The sequence below is a fragment of the Trachypithecus francoisi genome, unplaced genomic scaffold (genome assembly GCF_009764315.1).
Source record: "Trachypithecus francoisi isolate TF-2019V2 unplaced genomic scaffold, Tfra_2.0 Lachesis_group15, whole genome shotgun sequence".
NCBI lineage: Eukaryota > Metazoa > Chordata > Mammalia > Primates > Cercopithecidae > Trachypithecus > Trachypithecus francoisi.
Window position 1 is genome coordinate 80435847 of NW_022681460.1, and position 19246 is coordinate 80455092.

The 19246-nt window shown below is 38.9% G+C and overlaps 2 protein-coding genes and 1 pseudogene across 8 annotated transcripts in view; all 3 read left to right on the forward strand.

Moving 5' to 3' along the window:
- MAP7 (microtubule associated protein 7) overlaps positions 1 to 19246 on the forward strand; it is a 218707-nt gene that overhangs the window by 128376 nt on the left and 71085 nt on the right. For all 7 annotated transcript variants that reach the window (XM_033235361.1, XM_033235358.1, XM_033235357.1 and 4 more), the window contains exons 2-3: positions 3575 to 3673; positions 13494 to 13571. In XM_033235361.1, the coding sequence (XP_033091252.1) occupies positions 3575 to 3673; positions 13494 to 13571 (177 nt within the window). The remainder of the gene's footprint in view (positions 1 to 3574; positions 3674 to 13493; positions 13572 to 19246) is intronic.
- LOC117098058 lies at positions 4939 to 5785 on the forward strand (annotated as a pseudogene).
- Positions 16069 to 18230, forward strand: LOC117097482 (ARL14 effector protein-like). Its single transcript, XM_033235365.1, is given in 2 exon segments — positions 16069 to 17095; positions 17097 to 18230. Coding segments are annotated over 2 exon segments (783 nt in total). The 5' UTR covers positions 16069 to 16567; the 3' UTR covers positions 17352 to 18230.

Here is a 19246-nt window from a genome sequence, read left to right on the forward strand (position 1 = left end):
TGCTGTTGCTTTATTTCCTTCTTGTTCTAATGCAAATTTTATAAATCACATTGGATAAAGCACTTCATACCTATGATTCGAGTGTTACAATACTCCTGGCAGGTATATTTGAATAAATAAATTTAAAGAATAAATATATATAAATATATACAAAATAATAACAGCGATCTCAGGCCTGATATGGTAACTCTTTTCTATACAGATTTATTTAAACTATTAGATTGAAACATAAAAAGTTGTTAAATTTTAACCATTTTTTTACTACATAAAAGGCTATTTCATGTGGTTCAACCTCTAGTTCTGTGTTCTAGGTCACTCCCCCAAAGCTGTGTCCTCACAAGTGTATGTCTGCAGAGGGGCTGTATGCCCACAAAGTCCAATTGAAGACTATAGCAGAAAAGCATGTATGCAGTAGTTTCTCCTTATCCATGATTTTGCTTTTTGAGGTTTCAGTTACGGTCAGTTGTAGTCCAAAAATATTAAGTGGAAAATTTCAGAAATAAACAATTCATAAATTTTATGCTCTTCTGAGTAGTGTGATGAAATCTCGTGCCCTCCTGCTCTGTCCAGCCTGAGATGTGAATCATTCCTTTGTCCAGTGGATCCACACTGTAGTCGCTGCCCACCTGTCAATCACATAGGAGCTGTCTCTGTAGATCCAAAAAACATAGCATATATAGGGTTCAGTACTACCCACAAATTCAGGCATCCGCGGGGGATCTGGGGAACCTAGTAGTCCCCCATGGATAAGGGACTATACAGAGCTGGAAACTGAGTTTAAGCTTTTGCTGTATCACAGCCCACATTGCAGATTTTATTAAAAAGAGTGACTGAAATACATTATCCTTGTGGATGTCAAGTCCCCATATTATTCAGTGAGATTTAAACAGGATGGTGCAAAGGTTATAGTCAGAAGTGTCTCAGAGCAAGTGTTTTGACTAAATTGACAGGTCATTTGTTGGACCAGTTATTTTCAGCAGTTGACAGAAGACCGTATTGGACCATACAGCCAGAAGTAGAAACAAAGCCGTGAGAACACCAAGGCCTTTGTGGGAAGATGCTGGAAGGAGTCAGTGAGTGGTAGAGAATGTGGATTGCACAGGACACATTGCAGCACTTACTGGAGCTACAGAATTTTCACCAGATGAAGGCTGCAAATGTCTGATGCCTCTCTATTTTGTTTCGGAGTATGTCGGAAAGAGAGTCCCAGACCACCAGGGTGCTTGTCTGTATCTTTCCTCTTATCTTTACCTCAACACTTACATGTGACACTAATGGAATACGGCTTTCAAGCTAGCAGGATGATCAATAAAGATTACATAAGGCTAGCAAAGACTTACTCAGCATCATAGTATATGGCTTAACTTTCTTTTTTTTTAAAATGAAAGAAGAGAGATTCAAATAAATAATACTGGAAAGTCACCTGAGTCATTTTAATTTTTTTCATGAGAACTTTTATAAGGGTATACACAATCCTATCTTCTAGTTAATGAGGATTTTCAGGTTTTTAAATTTTGGAAATCAGAAAATGAATAAATTCCTCTTGTCATTGTGTTCTTAAGTAGTGAAATCCCCTACACTTTGTTTAAAAAACAAAAAACTCCCTGTTTTATTTTCCCAATGTTATTGAGGGTTTTTTTTTTTAAGGCTCAGATTTACTTAATATAATGAAAGGCATCACATCTTAGAAAACTGTCATCACCCCCAAACCCTGAATCAGAAAGACTAATTACCTCTTCCCAAACCAGGCCATACTCTAAAAATTATATCAATAAGTTTACCCTACCTAAGAGCCCCAGGAGGTATGACTGTGGCTGAGCTGAAAACTTTTGGAACCAGCTGCTGACCCAGACTTTTCTGCCACATTAGTCACTTGCCCCCCAGGACCCCGTCACCAAGTTAGCATAGGTTTGCTTTCTCTCAAATCCCTGAGGAACTAGAAGTCCAGTTTCCTGAAGAGAGCTAAAAATACTTTCTACCATTTGTCGTGCCTTGCTGTGGGCCAGGCAATGATCTACCTTTCTGTACATTATCTCATTTAATTTTTATAGCTCTGAAAGTAGATGTTTTTCCCCTTTACAGATGGGGAAATTAAGACTTAAGAGATGTTAAGCAACATGCTGAGGATTCATCTGGTAAATGGCAGAACCAGGTTTGCTGACTCCAAAACACACTCAAACCTGCATGGGTGCTGTGAGAATGGGATGCCCAAGACTCCACAGAAAAGCATAGAAGCTGGGAGAAAGGGCCTTGAATACTTGTTAAACATCTCCTATGTGCCAAGGCTTTTGGTAGATTTTTAACACATATCTTCTCAGTTAATCCTTTCAACAGTTCTGTGAGTTAGGCAGTATTATTACCCCATGTGACCTACTTGGAGAGGCCAAATAACTTCCTGGCCACTCACTGGTTACGTACCAAGTCTCATATTTGAACCCAGGTCTGTCTGTGTCTTTTGCTGTTACAGTGTTCACCAAAGAAGTTTTTGAAGAAATACAGACTCTTAAACCATAGCAGAAGAAAAAGACTGATATGAAAGCAGAGAGATGGCCTGAAAACTTTAGAAATACATCCAACCTAACAGTTAGGAATTAGCAATACATAATCTTAGACCAAACAGCCTGACAATTTTCAGAAATTATTTTTAGTTTTCAAAATTTAACCTATTGTTACTAATCCAAAAGGCTTACTGAAAAATAAAATAACATAAAATAAAATTAGCCTATCAATTTCATATGAGCATAGAAAAATTTTCAGATGGATTTTACATTTGTCTCGTGGTCAGTATGACTCAGAAGGTCTTCTGAGATGGAAATGAATTCCCGACATCCAGGCGATAATGAAGTGGGCAGATAGACCTCTGATGTTCACCTAGAGTGGATCCAATAAAAGTTAGATATAGATAAATTAGAGTTCAAGTAACCAGAACTCCTGTTCAATTGAATTTTTTTTTAATTTGAATTTCAGCATAATAAAGCAAACTACAGCCTCCCTCTAGCACCCCACCCCAAAAGCGTTTATCGGGCTTATTCAGAAAAGTGACTTGCACTGAACATATGTTGAAGTCTTTTCGATCTCCATGGTCTGCTGTTACATAATATTCAGTTAGGGTTGATGTTTGTTGTCAGGACCTGGGGCTACTGCAGAGACTCAGTGACCCCAAAGAAAGATTAAATGATGTTGAATATACCAAAGCAGAAAGAAATTAATACATTTGAAATATATTCTAAGCCAATAGTGCTTTATAAGAACTCAGATCCAAGACTTTAGACTGCAGTTGTCCTTCCACGTGGTTGCTTTATGCGTAAACTGGTACAGCTGTGGGAAAGGCCCTTCATGGCCCCTTGAACATGCCACTTCTATAAGATTGGTCACTCAAGCCGAGGTTGTTGATTTTTTACATGTCCTTCCTACTCCTTGAGGACACGGGTTGTAACTACTTCATCTTTTCATTTCCTTAATCTAGCCTAAGAACCTGGTACATAGGTTAACAGTAAATGTCGAATATGTAAATGTTTCTGAAGAAATTTTAAGAAGCTAAATGTATCTTTTCTCTTTTGTCTCATTTCTGTAGCACCCGACAGCTATAAAGTGCAAGATAAGAAAAATGCCTCCAACCGCCCTGCCTCTGCAATTTCAGGACAAAATAACCACCACTCAGGAAATAAACCAGGTATGATGCATTGCCTTAATTGTGGGAAAATAAAGATTATCTTTTATGCCCTAAAGGCATGCTGACGATGATAAAGGTTTAATTTGTTTAAATTGTAGTTTTCAGAAAACTAGAATTTAGGAGAGCTTGGTTTCAGTCCTGCCACCAAACACACACTCCTACTGGCTTGTATGATATTAAGTCAGAGAACCTCTCAAAGCCAAGCCTTGGTTTTCTCTCTTTAAAATGTAGATTCAAACACACGTCTTGCTTACTTCTCAGAGTCATTTTGACAATCAATGAGATGATGTATGTGGATGCACTCATTTAATGTCAGGCAGTTTAAAGGGGTAATAATTTTACTATTCTGTTTCAAATGATAGGACACCATTTTTTATACCTGTGTGTCCAACAAGCATTATCACGTATCTCTTTTGTGACTTTTTCAAAAACTATTTCAAGAAAGCTTTACACATAGCAAAGCTTGTATAGAATTATGGTTTTGTTTGCTATTCCTTGCAATGATTGTATGCCTATACAGTAATTTCATGTAATAGCCTGTGATTCAAAGTCTTTTTCATTCAGTGATACCAATAATGTAACAGTCTATAAATATAATATAAACAACTGAACTGACAGTACGGTTGCTTCCAGATATCCAGTAACCATTGCATGACCTGTGGAAGGAATGAATGTATGGTATGATAATAAGAGACAATCAAAGGAAAGGAAAGCAAGCCAAATACCCCAGGAGGTTCTTGGAAACCTATTTCATGCTGCATCCAGTACTGAAGTCACTCAAGCACAGTGAATCAGTGAGAATAAAGATGGAAATAACTGAGTCTAACCTTATAGAGAATATTCTACTGTATTAGTTTTGTGAATTTTTTTCATGTAGAAAAGGTCTTGAACACAACAGATAAATCTGCTTTGTCATTTAGAGGAAAGACAATAACAAGTATTGTTGAAAATATTGCTTAAGCTGCCATTAGTGGAAAATGATGTGCAGCCTCAGAGGCGTTTTAATTACCAAGCGGAGATTTCCTTAGTCAGCCTGCCTTTTCATTGAGTCATTTATCCTTCCATCTAACCACCCACCTTCCAGCTACCATCTAATGTTTACTGAGTTCTTCTATGCCAAAGAAGCATGAGAGATGTACTGCATGAGCAAACAACATGAACCCTGTCCCCATGTAGCGTATTCTAGTGGACCTTTATTTTCGTATTCAAGTGTGTCTCTATGGAGGTCGAAGTTCTTTAACATGAAAAGCACATTTGTTGGGCCGATGGTGGAAACAGACCTCGTAGCTGAGTTTCCCTGGCCTCCGGTGCTGCGCTGAGGTTATGGCCTGCTTCGTGACTGGGCTGGGCGCACAGGGCCAGCGGGTGGTGTTGGTCACGTCAGGTGGCACCAAGGTCCCACTGGAAGTGTGGCCGGCCCTTCTGCGATGTTTTACCTGGTGTGGTCGTGTCAAATTTCTATGTTCCTGTCTCTGAAATGCCTGAACACAAGATCCAGTCATCTGGGGGCCCACTGCAGAGAACAGTGAAGATGATGCCAAAAATACTTTCCCCTTTGATTGAAGATTGTGCTCACAAAGCATTTGTAATTTCCTTTAAGTTGGAGACTGACCCCTCCATTGTAATTAATCAAGCTCAGAAGGCTTTGGAAGTTTATCAGCATCAAGTGGTGGTGGCTAATATCCTTGAGTCATGACAGTCCTTTGTGGTTATTGTAACCAGACACTCAGAAACCAAGTTATAGCTATCAGAGGAAGAAATAGAAAAATACATAGAGATAGAAGAGAAGATAGTGGATAATCTTCAGTCTTGACACACAGCTTTAATATGTGACAAAAACTGAAGGAAAAAGCCCTTACATTATCAAAAATTGTCCAGGGCTCTTACAGTTGGTGAAAACTATAATAAAACCTTTGCTTTCATATGGACAGAGAAAATGAAGGAAAGGGAAAAGGCAGTGGTACACAGGCAAATATGCTTTGATATTTGTCTTTTAATGACACGTGATACACTCACCTGAATGTCATCTTGATTTTGAAATTGAACACTAGAACTGTTTCTCACCTTTAAGTAGAAGAGCTTATTGGGAAATATATATTACTTCAGATACACATTGGGGCCTGAATATCAGCCTTCTTTATACTATAAAAAGAGAATTATGGATGCATGAATGGTCATGCTTTGGAAGTCAAATATTTGTTGAGTGCCTACTGTGTGTCAGGCCCTGTGCTGAGCCACGAGGATTAAAAAGATGAATAAATGTGTTTAAAAAAAAAAAAAGAAAATCACATTTGTTGTACAACGAAAATTTAACATAGCTTAATTGTTGGTGCTATATTTCTCTGGTTCTCCCCATCCACCCATCCACCACTGCTTCTAATTCTACCTTTTTTTTTTTTTTTTTTTTTTACTGTTCAGTTTATACTTTTATATCCTGATAACTCATTTATTCATCTAGTGTTAGCATCATGAAGGTACTAGGAATGTCTTAGTAAAAGACATAATCTCTACCCTCCAGTTGACAGTATGATAGATAAACCAATATATGAATAAGTCATTCTAACACAGAACCACCAGTGTGATGAGAGATTGCACACAGGGTATAGAGATCAGAAGCCAGAAAAACCTCTTCCACCCTAATTGGCCGTCTCCTTATATACAGTCATTTGATTTATATTGCTAAAGTCAAGTTAAATAGGGAGACATTTCACTTCTGATTGTGTCTTTTTGAGCATCCCTGTGTCTGTTTTCTTGTATATACAGATAAGCCAAGCTATATAAAAGGCTCTTGATTTAGAAACCACCATGTCATTATCTTCCTGAGTCTCTCCAAAGGATAATATGAGTATTGTGTTGGAGGGCTGGCCTTGGGTAACACCTTTTAATTTTTGTGGGATATGGGTTATGAGAATGTCTGTCTAAAGCATTTTGTTGATTTTCATTTTCTAGAACTTGGGGGAAAAAATTTCATTATGTATTTCGGGATATTTTGAGTATTGTCCTAACCAGGTATGGGCATCCTGACTGAATGATTTCTGAGAATCCCTTTTAACCCAGTAAGTTTTGGCTAAATGTCCTTTCCTCTTTTACCATCTGATACTTAAACTCGTTAGAAGGCTCCAGAACATCTCTATGATTTAGAAGACATTTCTCCACATTCAAGTTGTGACTTTTATATTTAAAGCACATTATGGCTGGCCAGGCGCCAGTGGCTCATGCCTGTAATCCCAGCAATTTGGGAGGCCAAAGCAGGTGGATCACCTGAGGCCAGGAGTTCGAGACCAGCCTGGCGAACATGGTGAAACCCCGTCTCTAATAAAAATACAATAATCAGCCAGGCATGGTAGTACACACCCATAACCCCAGCCACTCAGGAGGCTGAGGCAGGAGAATCACTTAAAGCCAGGAGGCAGAGGTTGCAGTGAGCCGAGATCCGCCACTGTACTCTAGCCTGGGCAATAGAGCGAGACTCTGTCTCAAAAAACAAACCAACAAAAAAGCACATTACGAAAGTGCCTCATGGTGTTTTAGAACTATGAGCACACTATGTTCTGCGTTATCCTGGAAGGACCGTTGCTCTCAAATGTGAATACTTGAACCCAGACCAAAACAGACAGTTTGTAAAGTTACAGATCTGTCCACATCTACTAATTCCTGAAGAAGTGGGAGGTGGTTCTTCAGAACTCCAGCTGCCTCCAAATGATTAATAGTTTGACTTCCTTAGAAAACTGTGTGTTTTCATGGACCTGAGAAAAGCGGATACCCAAATTCATTAAAAATCCCTCTGAATTCCTATCCCTTTGCTGTCCCCCAACAGAAGTCTTTAAAAGAGCCACTGAAACTTTATTTTGTCTTATTGTTTATAAGTAAATTGCCCTCATAGAGGAGTACATGACTTCGAATCTTCCAGCCCTTCTCTGATGCTATACCGTGCAATTGTAATGACTGTAGCTGCCATGGTGCATGGATGGGCACAGGACTGAGTTAGAGCTCGGGTTTTATGCCCTCGCTCTGACACATGTCCTTGCTATCTTCATTAGTCATATCTATTTCTCTCAGTTTTTTCATTTGAAGAAGAGGCATAGTAACTCTTCATTGAATAAATAAATGCTTGGCTAACTCATAGTGTTATTGGGAAGAATAAAGTGATAATATGTGAAAGTGCTTCATAAAGTACAAATTGCTAACAGAAATACAGAAGTATTTACTGTAGAAATAGTAGTTGTTACATACGAGTCAAGGCCTAGTGAGTTCTTGTAAAAGCCTTGTCAACTTTGAGAGCTCCTTAGTAGCATGCCCATACTATCAGATGTGTGTAAAGCAATCCAGGTTTATGCATATTATCAAACACAGAATTTTAATGGCACTCCCTTTCACCCTTAACAGTGCCCCAGGTTAGGTGTCACCCCACACTTGAACCATCATAGGTAGGAAGTTGAATGTGGAGTGCAACTGCAATCTTACTTAAGCCTAAGTTCTATTCCTCTTAAAGCCTTTTTCCTTGTGAGAATTGGTAACTTAATTTTATTCTAACCATATTAGATCCATTGGGAAACAATATAGAATATACATTATTTTATTTTATTTCAAGACAGGGTCTTACTCTGCCGCCCAGGCTGGAGTGCAGTGGTGTAATTAGGGCTCACTGTAACCTGGATCTCTCAGGCTCAAGCGATCCTGTCACCTCAGCCTCCTGAGTAGCTGGGACCACAAGCATGTGCCATCACTCCTGGCTAATGTTTTTTTATTTCTGGTGGAGATGAGGTCTCCCTTTTTCAAATGAGCCTGGGTTGGTCTCAAGCTGCTGGACTCAAGCAATCCTCCTGCCTTGGCCTCCCAAAGTGTTGGGATTACAGGAGTGAGCCACTGTGCCTGACTTATATATAATTTTTTTTTTTTTTTTTTGAGACAGAGTCTCGTCTTGTCACCCAGGCTGGAGTGCAGTGGTGCAATCTCGGCTCACTGCAACCTCCGCCTCCCGACTTCAAGCGATTCTCCTGCCTCAGCCTCCCAGGTAGCTTTGATAACAGGCATTTACCACCGTGCCTGGCTAATTTTTGTATTTTTAGTAGAGACAGGGTTTCATCATGTTGCCCAGGCTGGTCTTGAACTCCTGACCTCAAGTGATTCGTCTGCCTCGGCCTCCCAAAGTGCTGGGATTGCAGGTGTGAGTCACCGTGCCTGGCTGACCTATACATAATTTTAAAGTATTTTCTATACCTTTTGTTTCAGGGAAAAATAATGTGGGGTTGGAAATGAGAAGGGAGGCAATGAATTATAGAAAATTCACTATTTACTGGAATTATTTAATTGTATTTTTTTGAAAACCTACCTTTAAAGATAAATTTTTATCAGTTTTTAGTTATTAAAACTAAAATTTAAATTTCTAGCATTTAAATAGTTTACTCTGTTATCAGCTACAAGATTGTTCTTAGTTTTTCCCATCAGTGCATCTTAATAGAAGTTTAAAGGCTCTGAGGGTTAGCTAAGGTTGCTCGTCGTTCATTCATTCATTCAACAAATACTTATTGAATATCCTTTTCTGCCACATGCAGCCCTAGGCATTGAGAATGCAGCAGGGAAGAAAACAGACAAGTCTCTGTTCCTCCCCAGCCCCATGCACAGCCATCTTTAACCTGCCACAGGTGTTAATGACATTCTAGCACCCAAGAGACTTTTGTATTAATAGGAACAGAAGGATGGAAACAACCTGCACTGAATAACTTTTTCACTCTACAATTCAGTATTTTCTAATGCCAGGTTTCCAAACCAACCAAAATCATCTAGTATATCACAACTACTATGCATCTTGAGCTTCAGAAATGTTACATTTCTTTACTTCCTCAAATCTATTTCCAGATAGATAGTAATTATTTCAGACTAATGTTGATGGACAGCCAGGAACTATTGCATTGGCCTTATTTACAGCATTTAATTGTATAAAAGTTTGGTTTTTTACATATTATCTTACCAAACAGGATGCAGTTTGTTACATGTTAAGAATATAATTTTCATATGAAACGATAGCATAGAAATCAGGGAAAAACTAGCACTTCTTGCACTGTTTTCAGAATATACATTCAAAAGGCACTTCACAGGGGGAAGAATTACGTTGCATAATCGGGCATTGCCTCATTACTGCAGGAGCACCAGTTATTACTATGACTTGGGGCTGTCAGGGTTGGTGTGGGTTGCCGGGGGTGGCATGTGTCCCATATGTTATTAAAGCCTTATTTTCAAAATTTTGTATGAAATTTGGCATGTACTTAAAAGTAAGCTAGACATGTCACGTACTTAATATTGAAATATTGTCTAACAGAATTTGTCAGTGGAATTTTAAAAGTAATTAAACTGTTTTACAGACTTTCCATAATGTGCTCCTATGACTTTAACAACGTTGATTTTCAACTTTTATAATTAAATAAAAGTTTTTATGAGGCTGGGTGCGGCAGTTTATGCCTATAATCCCAGCACTGTGGGAGGCTGAAGCGAGAGGATTGCTTGAAGTCGGGAGTTCAAGACCAGGCTTAGCAACATAGTAAGAGCCCATCTCTACAAAAAAAAAAAAAAAAAAAAAATTAATTAGCTGAGGTCGGGCATGCTGGCTCACGCTTGCAATCCCAGCACTTTGGGAGGCTGGTGGATGATCAGAGGTCAGGAGTTTGAGACCAGCCTGACCAACATGGTTAAACCCTATCTGTCCTAAAAATACAATAGCTGGGCCTAGTGGCACATGCCTGTAATCTCAGCTACTTGGGAGGCGGAGGCAGGAGAATCGCTTAAACCCAGGAGGCAGAGGTTGCAGTGAGCCGAGATCGCGCCTCCCAAGAGCGAGGAAACTCCGTCTCAAAAATTAGCTGGGCATGGTGGCGCACCTCTGTAGTCCTAGCTACTTGGGAGGCGGAGGCAGGAGAATCGCTTAAACCCAGGAGGCAGAGGTTGCAGTGAGCTGAGATCGCGCCATTGCACTCCAGGCTGGGGAGGAAGAGTGAGGAAACTCTGTCTCAAAAAAAAAAAAAATTAGCTGATTGTGGTTGTCCACACTTGTAGTCCCAGCTACTTGGGAGGCTGAGGTAAGAGGATGGCTTGAGCCAGGGAGATTGAGGCTGCAGTGAGCCGTGATCATATCACTGCACTCCAGCCTGGGTGACAGAGCAAGATCCTGTTTAAAAAAAAAAAAAAGTTTTCATGAGTGAGTAAACCTCATATTATTTAAGGAGTATTAAAGTGATAAGTAATTGTTAAAGGTCTTTCTTTTAACTTCATCTTGACTTTTATCCCGAGTTCTTTCTTTAAAATACCATTTTACTATGGCCACCATTTTCTTTCAGAAAAACAAATGACAGCAAAAACTTCCTGTGGATAGCCCTTAATAAATTGCCTGAGAGGGTCTTCGTGTCCACTTCCATTTTCTTGTTTCCAAATTAAACCGTCAGGGCCAGGAGCCATATTTTCCTACATGAAAAGTATGTAGAAGTACATAAATGATTAGGAAATCTGAAAAATATCATGGTGGGCTATTGAGGGCGTCCATTTAACCAATGTTTTAAAACCGTCCACTAGACTTGTTCATCATCCACACTGCCTGGTTTATGCAGGCTCCTAAGGGATGTCTTTACTGTTTTTATTTTCTTTAAATGTACAAATTCTGTAAAGTTTAAGAGACATTTGGCAGCCTCAGCAACATGGCAAAACCCCGTCTCTACAAAAAATACAAAAATTAGCCAGGTGTGGTGGTGCACACCTGTGGTCTCAGCTACTCAGGAGACTGAGGTGGGAGGATTCACTTGAACCCAGGAGGTCAAGGCTGCAGTGAGCCATGATTTGTGCCACAGCAGTCCTGCCTGGACAACACAAGACTCTGTCTCAAAAGTAAAAAACAAAAAAAGACATTTGGGATGCAGACCTTTAAGTTTGTTGCCAAAGCACTACTATTTGTCTCTACTGTAATTTTTTTTTTTTTTCTGAGATGGTGTCTCACTCTGTTGCCCAGACTGGAGTGCAGTGACATGTGATTTCAACTCAATGCAACATCCGTCTCCCAGGTTCAAGCAATTTTCCTGCCTCAGCCCTGTGAGTAGCTGGGACTACAGGCATGTGCTACCATGCCCAGCTAATTTTTGTATTTTTTAGTAGAGATGGGGTTTTGCCATGTTGGCCAGGCTGGTCTTGAACTCCTGACCTCAGGTGATCCACCCACCTCGGCCTCCCAAAGTGCTGGGATTACAGGTGTGAGCCACTGCACCCAGTTTGTCTCTACTGTATTATTATAGTAGATTCCCATTTTTAACATGAGATTCTAAAAATGTCAATGTCAATTCTTTTTTCTCTTTTTGGAGACGGAGTCTTGCTCTGTTGCCCAGGCTGGAGTGCAATGGCGCGATCTTGGTTCCCTGTAACTTCCGCCTCCCAAGTTCAAGCCATTCTCCTGCCTCAGCCTCCTGAATGGGCAGGACTACAGGTGCACACTGCCACATTTGGTTAATTTTTTGTATTTTGTAGTAGAGACAGGGTTTTACCATGTTGCCCAGGCTGGTCTTGAACTCCTGAACTCAGGCAGTCCACCCACTCAGCCTCCCAAAGTGCTAGGATTATGGGCGTGAGCCACTGCGCACAGCCTGTCAACATCAATTCTAATGTCAACTTAGTAAAGAGAAAAAGAAACCTAATTTTGAGTATGAGCATCATGATGATCATTTTTATTATTTTGTTTTTATATGGCAGCAGAGTGAGCCTGTAAACGTAGCCCTCTGCTGCAGAACCCCTCTTCTCCACCCATGTCTCACTCAGTATAATGCAAAGCCCTCACCTTAACCATAAGCCCCGTCACTTGCTCATCTCACTCTGTTCCAGTCACTCAGATCTCCCTATTGTTTCTGGAACACATTAGGTACTTGCAACCTCAGGGACTTTGCACTTACTTTCTATAGAACATCATTATCACAGTAAGGCCTTCCTTGGGCTCCATCTGAAAAATTAAACATCCTTTTCCTGACATGTCATAATCCCCTTCTTTTCTTTGTTGTCTCCTTAACGTTTATCTCAGTCTAATATTCTCTGTATTTTTCTCCTTTTTCATTCTATGTATAGTACTTATTTATCTTCTTTGTCAGATTTTTTCCCAAGTAGAATATAAATCCCACGAAGTCTCAGGTTTTTGTCTTTTTTGGTGACTGCTGTCTTTTCAGTATACAGAACAGTGCCTGGAGCACATAGTAGATGTTCAGTGATTCACTGGGACATACACACTACACACTCCACTAACAGTCATTATAATAATGCGAAATAGGCTCTATTGGATCGTCATTTTACAGGTAATAAATCAAAGTATACCTGATAACTTGAGACTTAGAGAGGTGGGTAAGTACCTTGGCCGGCGAGTGATGGGGCAGAAACTGAATGCATGTCTGTTGGACTCGAGCACTTCACCTCTAACTGGCAAACATTTGTTCAATATAAAGCCACTTAAGGATTCTGTTGGTCGTTAAGGAACAGACTTTTTAAAGCGTAAAAATAATAGAAGTTTGGTAGCTTAGGAACACAAAACATCATTTATATTGTTTGATGAAAATAGCCAAAAGGCTGTAGTTATGTCATGATTTACATGATGTTTTCAAATAGAGGAAAAATGCTTGGAAGTCCTTAGAAAACTTGTAATAACTGAGTGGATCACTGTAACTCTAGTCACATGTGCTTATTGTTGTAAAGTGTAGCAATATTTTATTCTTCAAATTTACTGGATATTTATCAATGTGTATTTTTTCTTTTTCTTTTTTTTTAATCCACTCTTCATCTCATGCTTTTTTAATGTCGTTTTCAGACCCTCCGCCTGTGTTACGTGTTGATGACCGGCAGCGGCTGGCCCGGGAGCGACGTGAGGAACGGGAGAAACAGCTAGGTACCCCAGGCCCTGTGTCCATGGCCCGGATTTGAATGGATGTCGCTATAATAACATGGTCTCTTGCATACCTTTATGAATTTTGCAGGTGGATTATGAAGCAGAATTTAGGATGTGATGATACAATATAAACATAGGGCTAAGTTTTAAGTAACAATAAACGCTAGCCTGTGGATTCGGGTAATTTTTTTTTTTTTTTTTGCAATCACAGTTTAATGTGGCACTGGAGGAAAAGTATATATGAGTGGAGTGATGGTACAGCTTACATTTTGCTACCGAGAAAATGCAAGGACAGTAAACATATGGTTCTTTTTTACGTGAAAAGTTATGAGATTATACACTGCCAGGGCACTTAACTGCCTTCTCTGTTAAAATTATGCTGCCATTGAACTTATAGACAGGTGCTACCAGGCTGCTGCCAGGAAAAGCATGTGCTGAGGTGTCTGATTTTTCTCTTATTACCTAAGGACCTTGTGAAAGGTTAGCAACTGCAATATTTGTCATATAATCACTGGAACCTGGATCACAGGACTATCTTTGCAGGAAGCTGAGACTAGAGCACTTAGAGATTGTACAGTCGTTGTCTTCTAGAATACTGGGCAAGGAAGCAGGTGCCAACCCCTCCTTTACTCTGACGTCCATTTATGTAAATTTGCTAAAACAGGTGACTCTCTTGAAATTACCTGAACAATGTACCTTGAAAAGATTAAGTGCCTGGTCAGCATGTGTGTGTACAGAGTGCCTGGGTATTCTAAAACTAGACTGACAGGGTATCAAATTTTTCCCAGCAGATGACCTGTAACTTCTTAAAGTTGTACTGCATTTTGTAAGAGTTAATGTTTCAACTGGGGACTCAGCCCCTGTATCTCATGCCTTTATTATTCTTATTCCAAAGCCCAAATTTGTGAAATGTACTGGAAGTTGGTTTTCAAAAGTCTTTTGCTATTGTTTACATTCTTTCAACTCAGACTTGTTTCTGTCCCTTGCCATAATGGCCATATGAGGTCATTTATTTTGCTTCTGAGGTTTTTTAGGCACAGATTTCAATGGCTTACTGGAAGTGAACATACTCTGCTGTTTTTCTGTGCCTAGAATTTCCTCCCTGGCCTGACAGGTTCCCTGCAGGCAGGTAGGTTCTTGGGAGCAGGCTGTCTGTGGTCACCAGGGCTCTTCCTCCTGTGAATATGCCCATTACTCTCTAGTAAGGTTGCTTTGACAAGCAAACCAGAACTGAGAGAGGGTGAAGGCAGAACTGCTGAAACTGGAAGATGAGTAAAAATAAGAAACTGACTACTGTTTTAGGGTGACTACTGTTTAGGTTATTTACACTCTGTTTTCAAGTCCATGCATGTGTCCTTTTCCACTTCTATCCCATCAGGTCTCACACTTGGAGATCTCTTTAGTTATAGTGTGGATTCATATCTGCTTGAATAGAAGGAGTTCCATAGGTCAGGAGATAATTCCTTTATGGTTAAATCACATTGTGAATTAGCTTTTCCATACTTAACTCACACCTTTCCATTTGGGTTTCTTTATCTTACAAAACCAAGCATTAGTTTTTTGTGGAAAGCATGAATATGCTGCTGGTGAAACAAAAATGACTTTACTTATACTATAGAGGTGTAAGACTTAAAACTTTGAGCTTGCAGTTCTCCCTAAAAGTTGCCTACCTTTGTATATTGAGTGACTAGATTTTTTCTTAAGATGTAATGCTATATTTCAATTCATATTGATAACACAGGACATGACTCATTAGTTTATATATTCAAACACTGTATGTGCCATATATTGTATTTAAAAGATGACAAAAAGATGTATAAAGGTTGACACCCAACCCTCTAGAGCTAGGTATAGTCTAGTGGAAGGCAGATGAATAAATAGCAACTATTAACATCACAGCGCAGTGCATCCACTGTGAATGGGTGTGCGCCAGGGGCATTGAGAGCCTGTAAAAGTGCCTACCCCAGCCTAGCTCTGCGAGGTGCCACCCAAGTTCCCAACTAAAGGACGAAAAGAGCCATTCAAAGGGATAGAAAAGCAGGCATTATAGAACAATATGCAAGAACAGGTGGGAAAAAGGCATTTGCTGAGAGACCCAACATGCTTTTCAGATTATTATATGGTTATATGTTATATATATTATATTATATTTAGATGATTGTATTATTCTATTATAGCTTAACTTTTTTGGTGAGCCAGTATGTGATATACATAGTTTCTGTCTTCTCTCTCTCTCTCTTTGAAATGGGATCTTGTTATGTTGCCCTGGCTGGAGTGCAATAGCTGTTCACAGGTGTGATCACAGTGCACTACAGCCTCGACCTCCTTGGCTCCAGTGATCCTCAGCCTCTTTAGTAGCTGGCATTACAGACTCACGTCACCACACCTGGCATTTTTCTCTTTATTCTTACCCCTGCCATGTTAAATATAATTTTAAAAAATTCGATCTCATTTCTTTTTTCAATTGTCAGAGTCATAATTTTAAGGAAAATATATCCATTCTAATTTTTTTCTTTGCACTAATTTTATTTTCTTTACATTTTAGAGCAGTGCCTTTTTGCCTATGTTTTTTTCCATTTAAACATCATAGTTGGAAGTAAGTCTTGAGAGGCTGCCTTCAATCTTCATAAATACAGAAATGAGCATATATGCAAATATACGTGCATATATTATATACATTTGTAAAAGAGCCACTTAAAAATCTAATTTCAGGTGTGCCTTAGAGTACGTGAGGGTGATTTCTAAAAAATCTTCAGTACCAGTGGTAGCGCGGGGACTGGCTGGGAAGCAGGCGGTCGAGTGTGTCCTGTGTGGATGCGGATGCTGCCCGAAGCCGGGCGGAGGAGAGCTAAAGCTAAGGTGTTCTCGTGAAGTTCTGACTTTCCAGGGAATGCTTCTGTTTGATTATTAAATGTCTATTATAGGACTTTGGGTGATCAGCCCATGACCTAGACCTCTAGACAAAATAAAACAGGGAAAATTTGCTAGAATCAAGAATGATGAATCTATGTTCAGTTGGAGTCCAGCTTCATACTACAAATGAGTGCCATAAAACCTACTATACTCGTCACACAGGTTTTAAGACTTTACAAGAATTGTCATCAAATGATATGCTTTTACTTCAACTTAGAACTGGAATGACACTTTCTGGGAACAATACAATTTGCTTTCATCCTGTAAAAATTTATATTGACAGATTTGAGGATTTACAGAAGTCATGTTGTGACCCATGTAACATACACAAAAAATTAGCCAAAAAAAATTTGCACGTAATTGACTTAGATGATGCCACTTTTCTGAGTGCAAAATTCGGAAGACAGCTTGTACCTGGTTGGAAGCTTTGTCCAAAATGCACACAGATAATCAATGGAAGTGTGGATGTTGCTACTGAAGACGGCCAGAAAAGGAAACCTGAGTCAGATGGAAGAACTGCTAAAGCTTTGAGGTCACTACAATTTACAAATCCAGGAAGGCAAACTGAATTTGCTCCAGAAACTGGTAAAAAAGAAAAAAGAAGGCTTACAAAAAAATGCAACCGCTGGTTCAGACAGACAAGTGATACCAGCAAAGAGTAAGGTCTATGATAGCCAAGGTCTCCTGATTTTTAGTGGGATGGACCTCTGTGACTGCCTCAATGAAGATTGCTTAGGATGTTTCTATGCTTGTCCTGCCTGTGGTTCTACCAAGTATGGAGCTGAATGCCACTGTGACCGCAAGTGGCTGTATCAGCAAATTGAAATTGAAGGAGGAGAAATAATTCATAATAAACATGCTGGATAATCTGTGGTACCAAACTATGGGGCCTTTAAAGGTCATTATTTCTAAAATTCTGTTACTCTAAGATACATTTTAAGCTTGATTGTCATATGACAAAGATTTTAAAACCACCTCAGTGTGCCCTAATTTTTCATCTTGGGTGCTTTAAGATACACTATTTGATATAAATTCAGAAAGGCTATTTTTCAGCCTATTAAGCCTATCTGGATCAATATAAACAAGTAGGGTGTAGGCAGTCCTCTATTTGCATGTTTCCCATGGGCACAAATTTCAGTGACCTAGATTTAGTTTAAACACCAGTTTCCTTACCAGGAAGGAAAGGAAACTGGTAAGGAAACTGTTGTTAAAATCTAGGTTAAAATTTTAGTTAGCACAGTATAACTCTGAGTAATTACATGAAGTACAAACTTCTCTGCTAGTTCTTCAGTCTACAGACTGCTATGTAAATAACAGATATACTTCATGATTAATGACTAGTCATGTTGACTACTTTCAGATTCTTGCAGTGGTTTGTCCCTGTGTATCTGTTATTCAGTTCACTTACAGCAGAGCACGTAGTTATGCTGTCTCTTTGTCATCCACTTGACATTTTATAGAAGTGAACACTCAAAAGAACTGGCCAACAAAGATGAAAGTGCAGCAAAGCAATGAAAAATGATAACACTGGAAGTGAAATTTTAATCAAACATAAATGAATTTGTAGAAGAAGCCACTGACCATGGGAATATTGTTCTTGCTGGTGTGCATTCATAGGAGCTTAATGAAGGCAAACTTATCAACACAAATAAGAAAAGTGATTGCAATAAAGACAAATATGTCCCAGAGGAAGTGATGGTTAAAAAAAAAAAAAAACTTTACATTAAAGGATATTTAATGTGAATATAGAAATATTTCACAACATTGAAAGCACAAGCAATAAAAGGGTGGAAGCTGACCCAAACTTAAAAGAAGTATGAGTTTGCCATGAACATAAAAGATGCTTACTCGGTATCATAAGTTACTGGCCAGAAAAAAAGGCAAGCCGTATTCAAACTACTTCATTTTTACAATGAAATAAAACACTTTAGTTCTATTTCTAATGTTTTAAATTACAGTGTACTAAATATTTTTAAACATTTTTGCATTTTTTTCCTTCATTTATAACTGATCTTAAGAATGTTTACTATTTTAGCAGAATCTTAAAGGTCATGGAACAATCATCATTTTCCCCATTGATTATTAAGATTTCAGGGCCGTTTTATGGTCCCACAGTACCACGCGAAATGAGGATCGCTTGTAGCTGGGAACAATGCTTGCTTCAGGGAAAACTGATTTTGATAGAACCGAGTATTAAACTGTTTTGGAAATAATTTATATATCTAAGTGCTGAAATATATTTCTCTTCTCCCCACTTATTCAAATAAAAAAAGTTTTAATACTGTAAAAAAAAAAAAAAAACTTCAGTACCAAAAAAATATCAACGGGCACACTTGATCAACTATCTGTAAACTGTGTTTTAACAGAAGCTATGACAGCAGCAGTGGAAATTTTTTTTTAAAGAAAAAAGTTTAAAAGCTGCCACTTAATATTAAGGAAATCTTTGAACTGTGCTTAATTAAAAAAAAAAAAAACAGTTGGTAATGTCAACTCTTACTGACTTTCAAACTTTTAAGTTTTCAAGTTAAAAAAAATTGGACACCATTCCACAAATGCTGGCAAAGCAAAGTTTAAAATGAATAGCCAGTGAGATTGGTTCTTTACTGTTGGATGTAGGTTGAAATTAACATTGAAATCATTGGAGATTGTTTTGAGAGAGGGAGAATAAAGGTCTGATTATTTTGTTATTGGTGGTATGGCATGTTTGTACTATTTTGCAAACAGAAAGGACCTATTAATAATTTTCCGTGGGTTAAATCTCT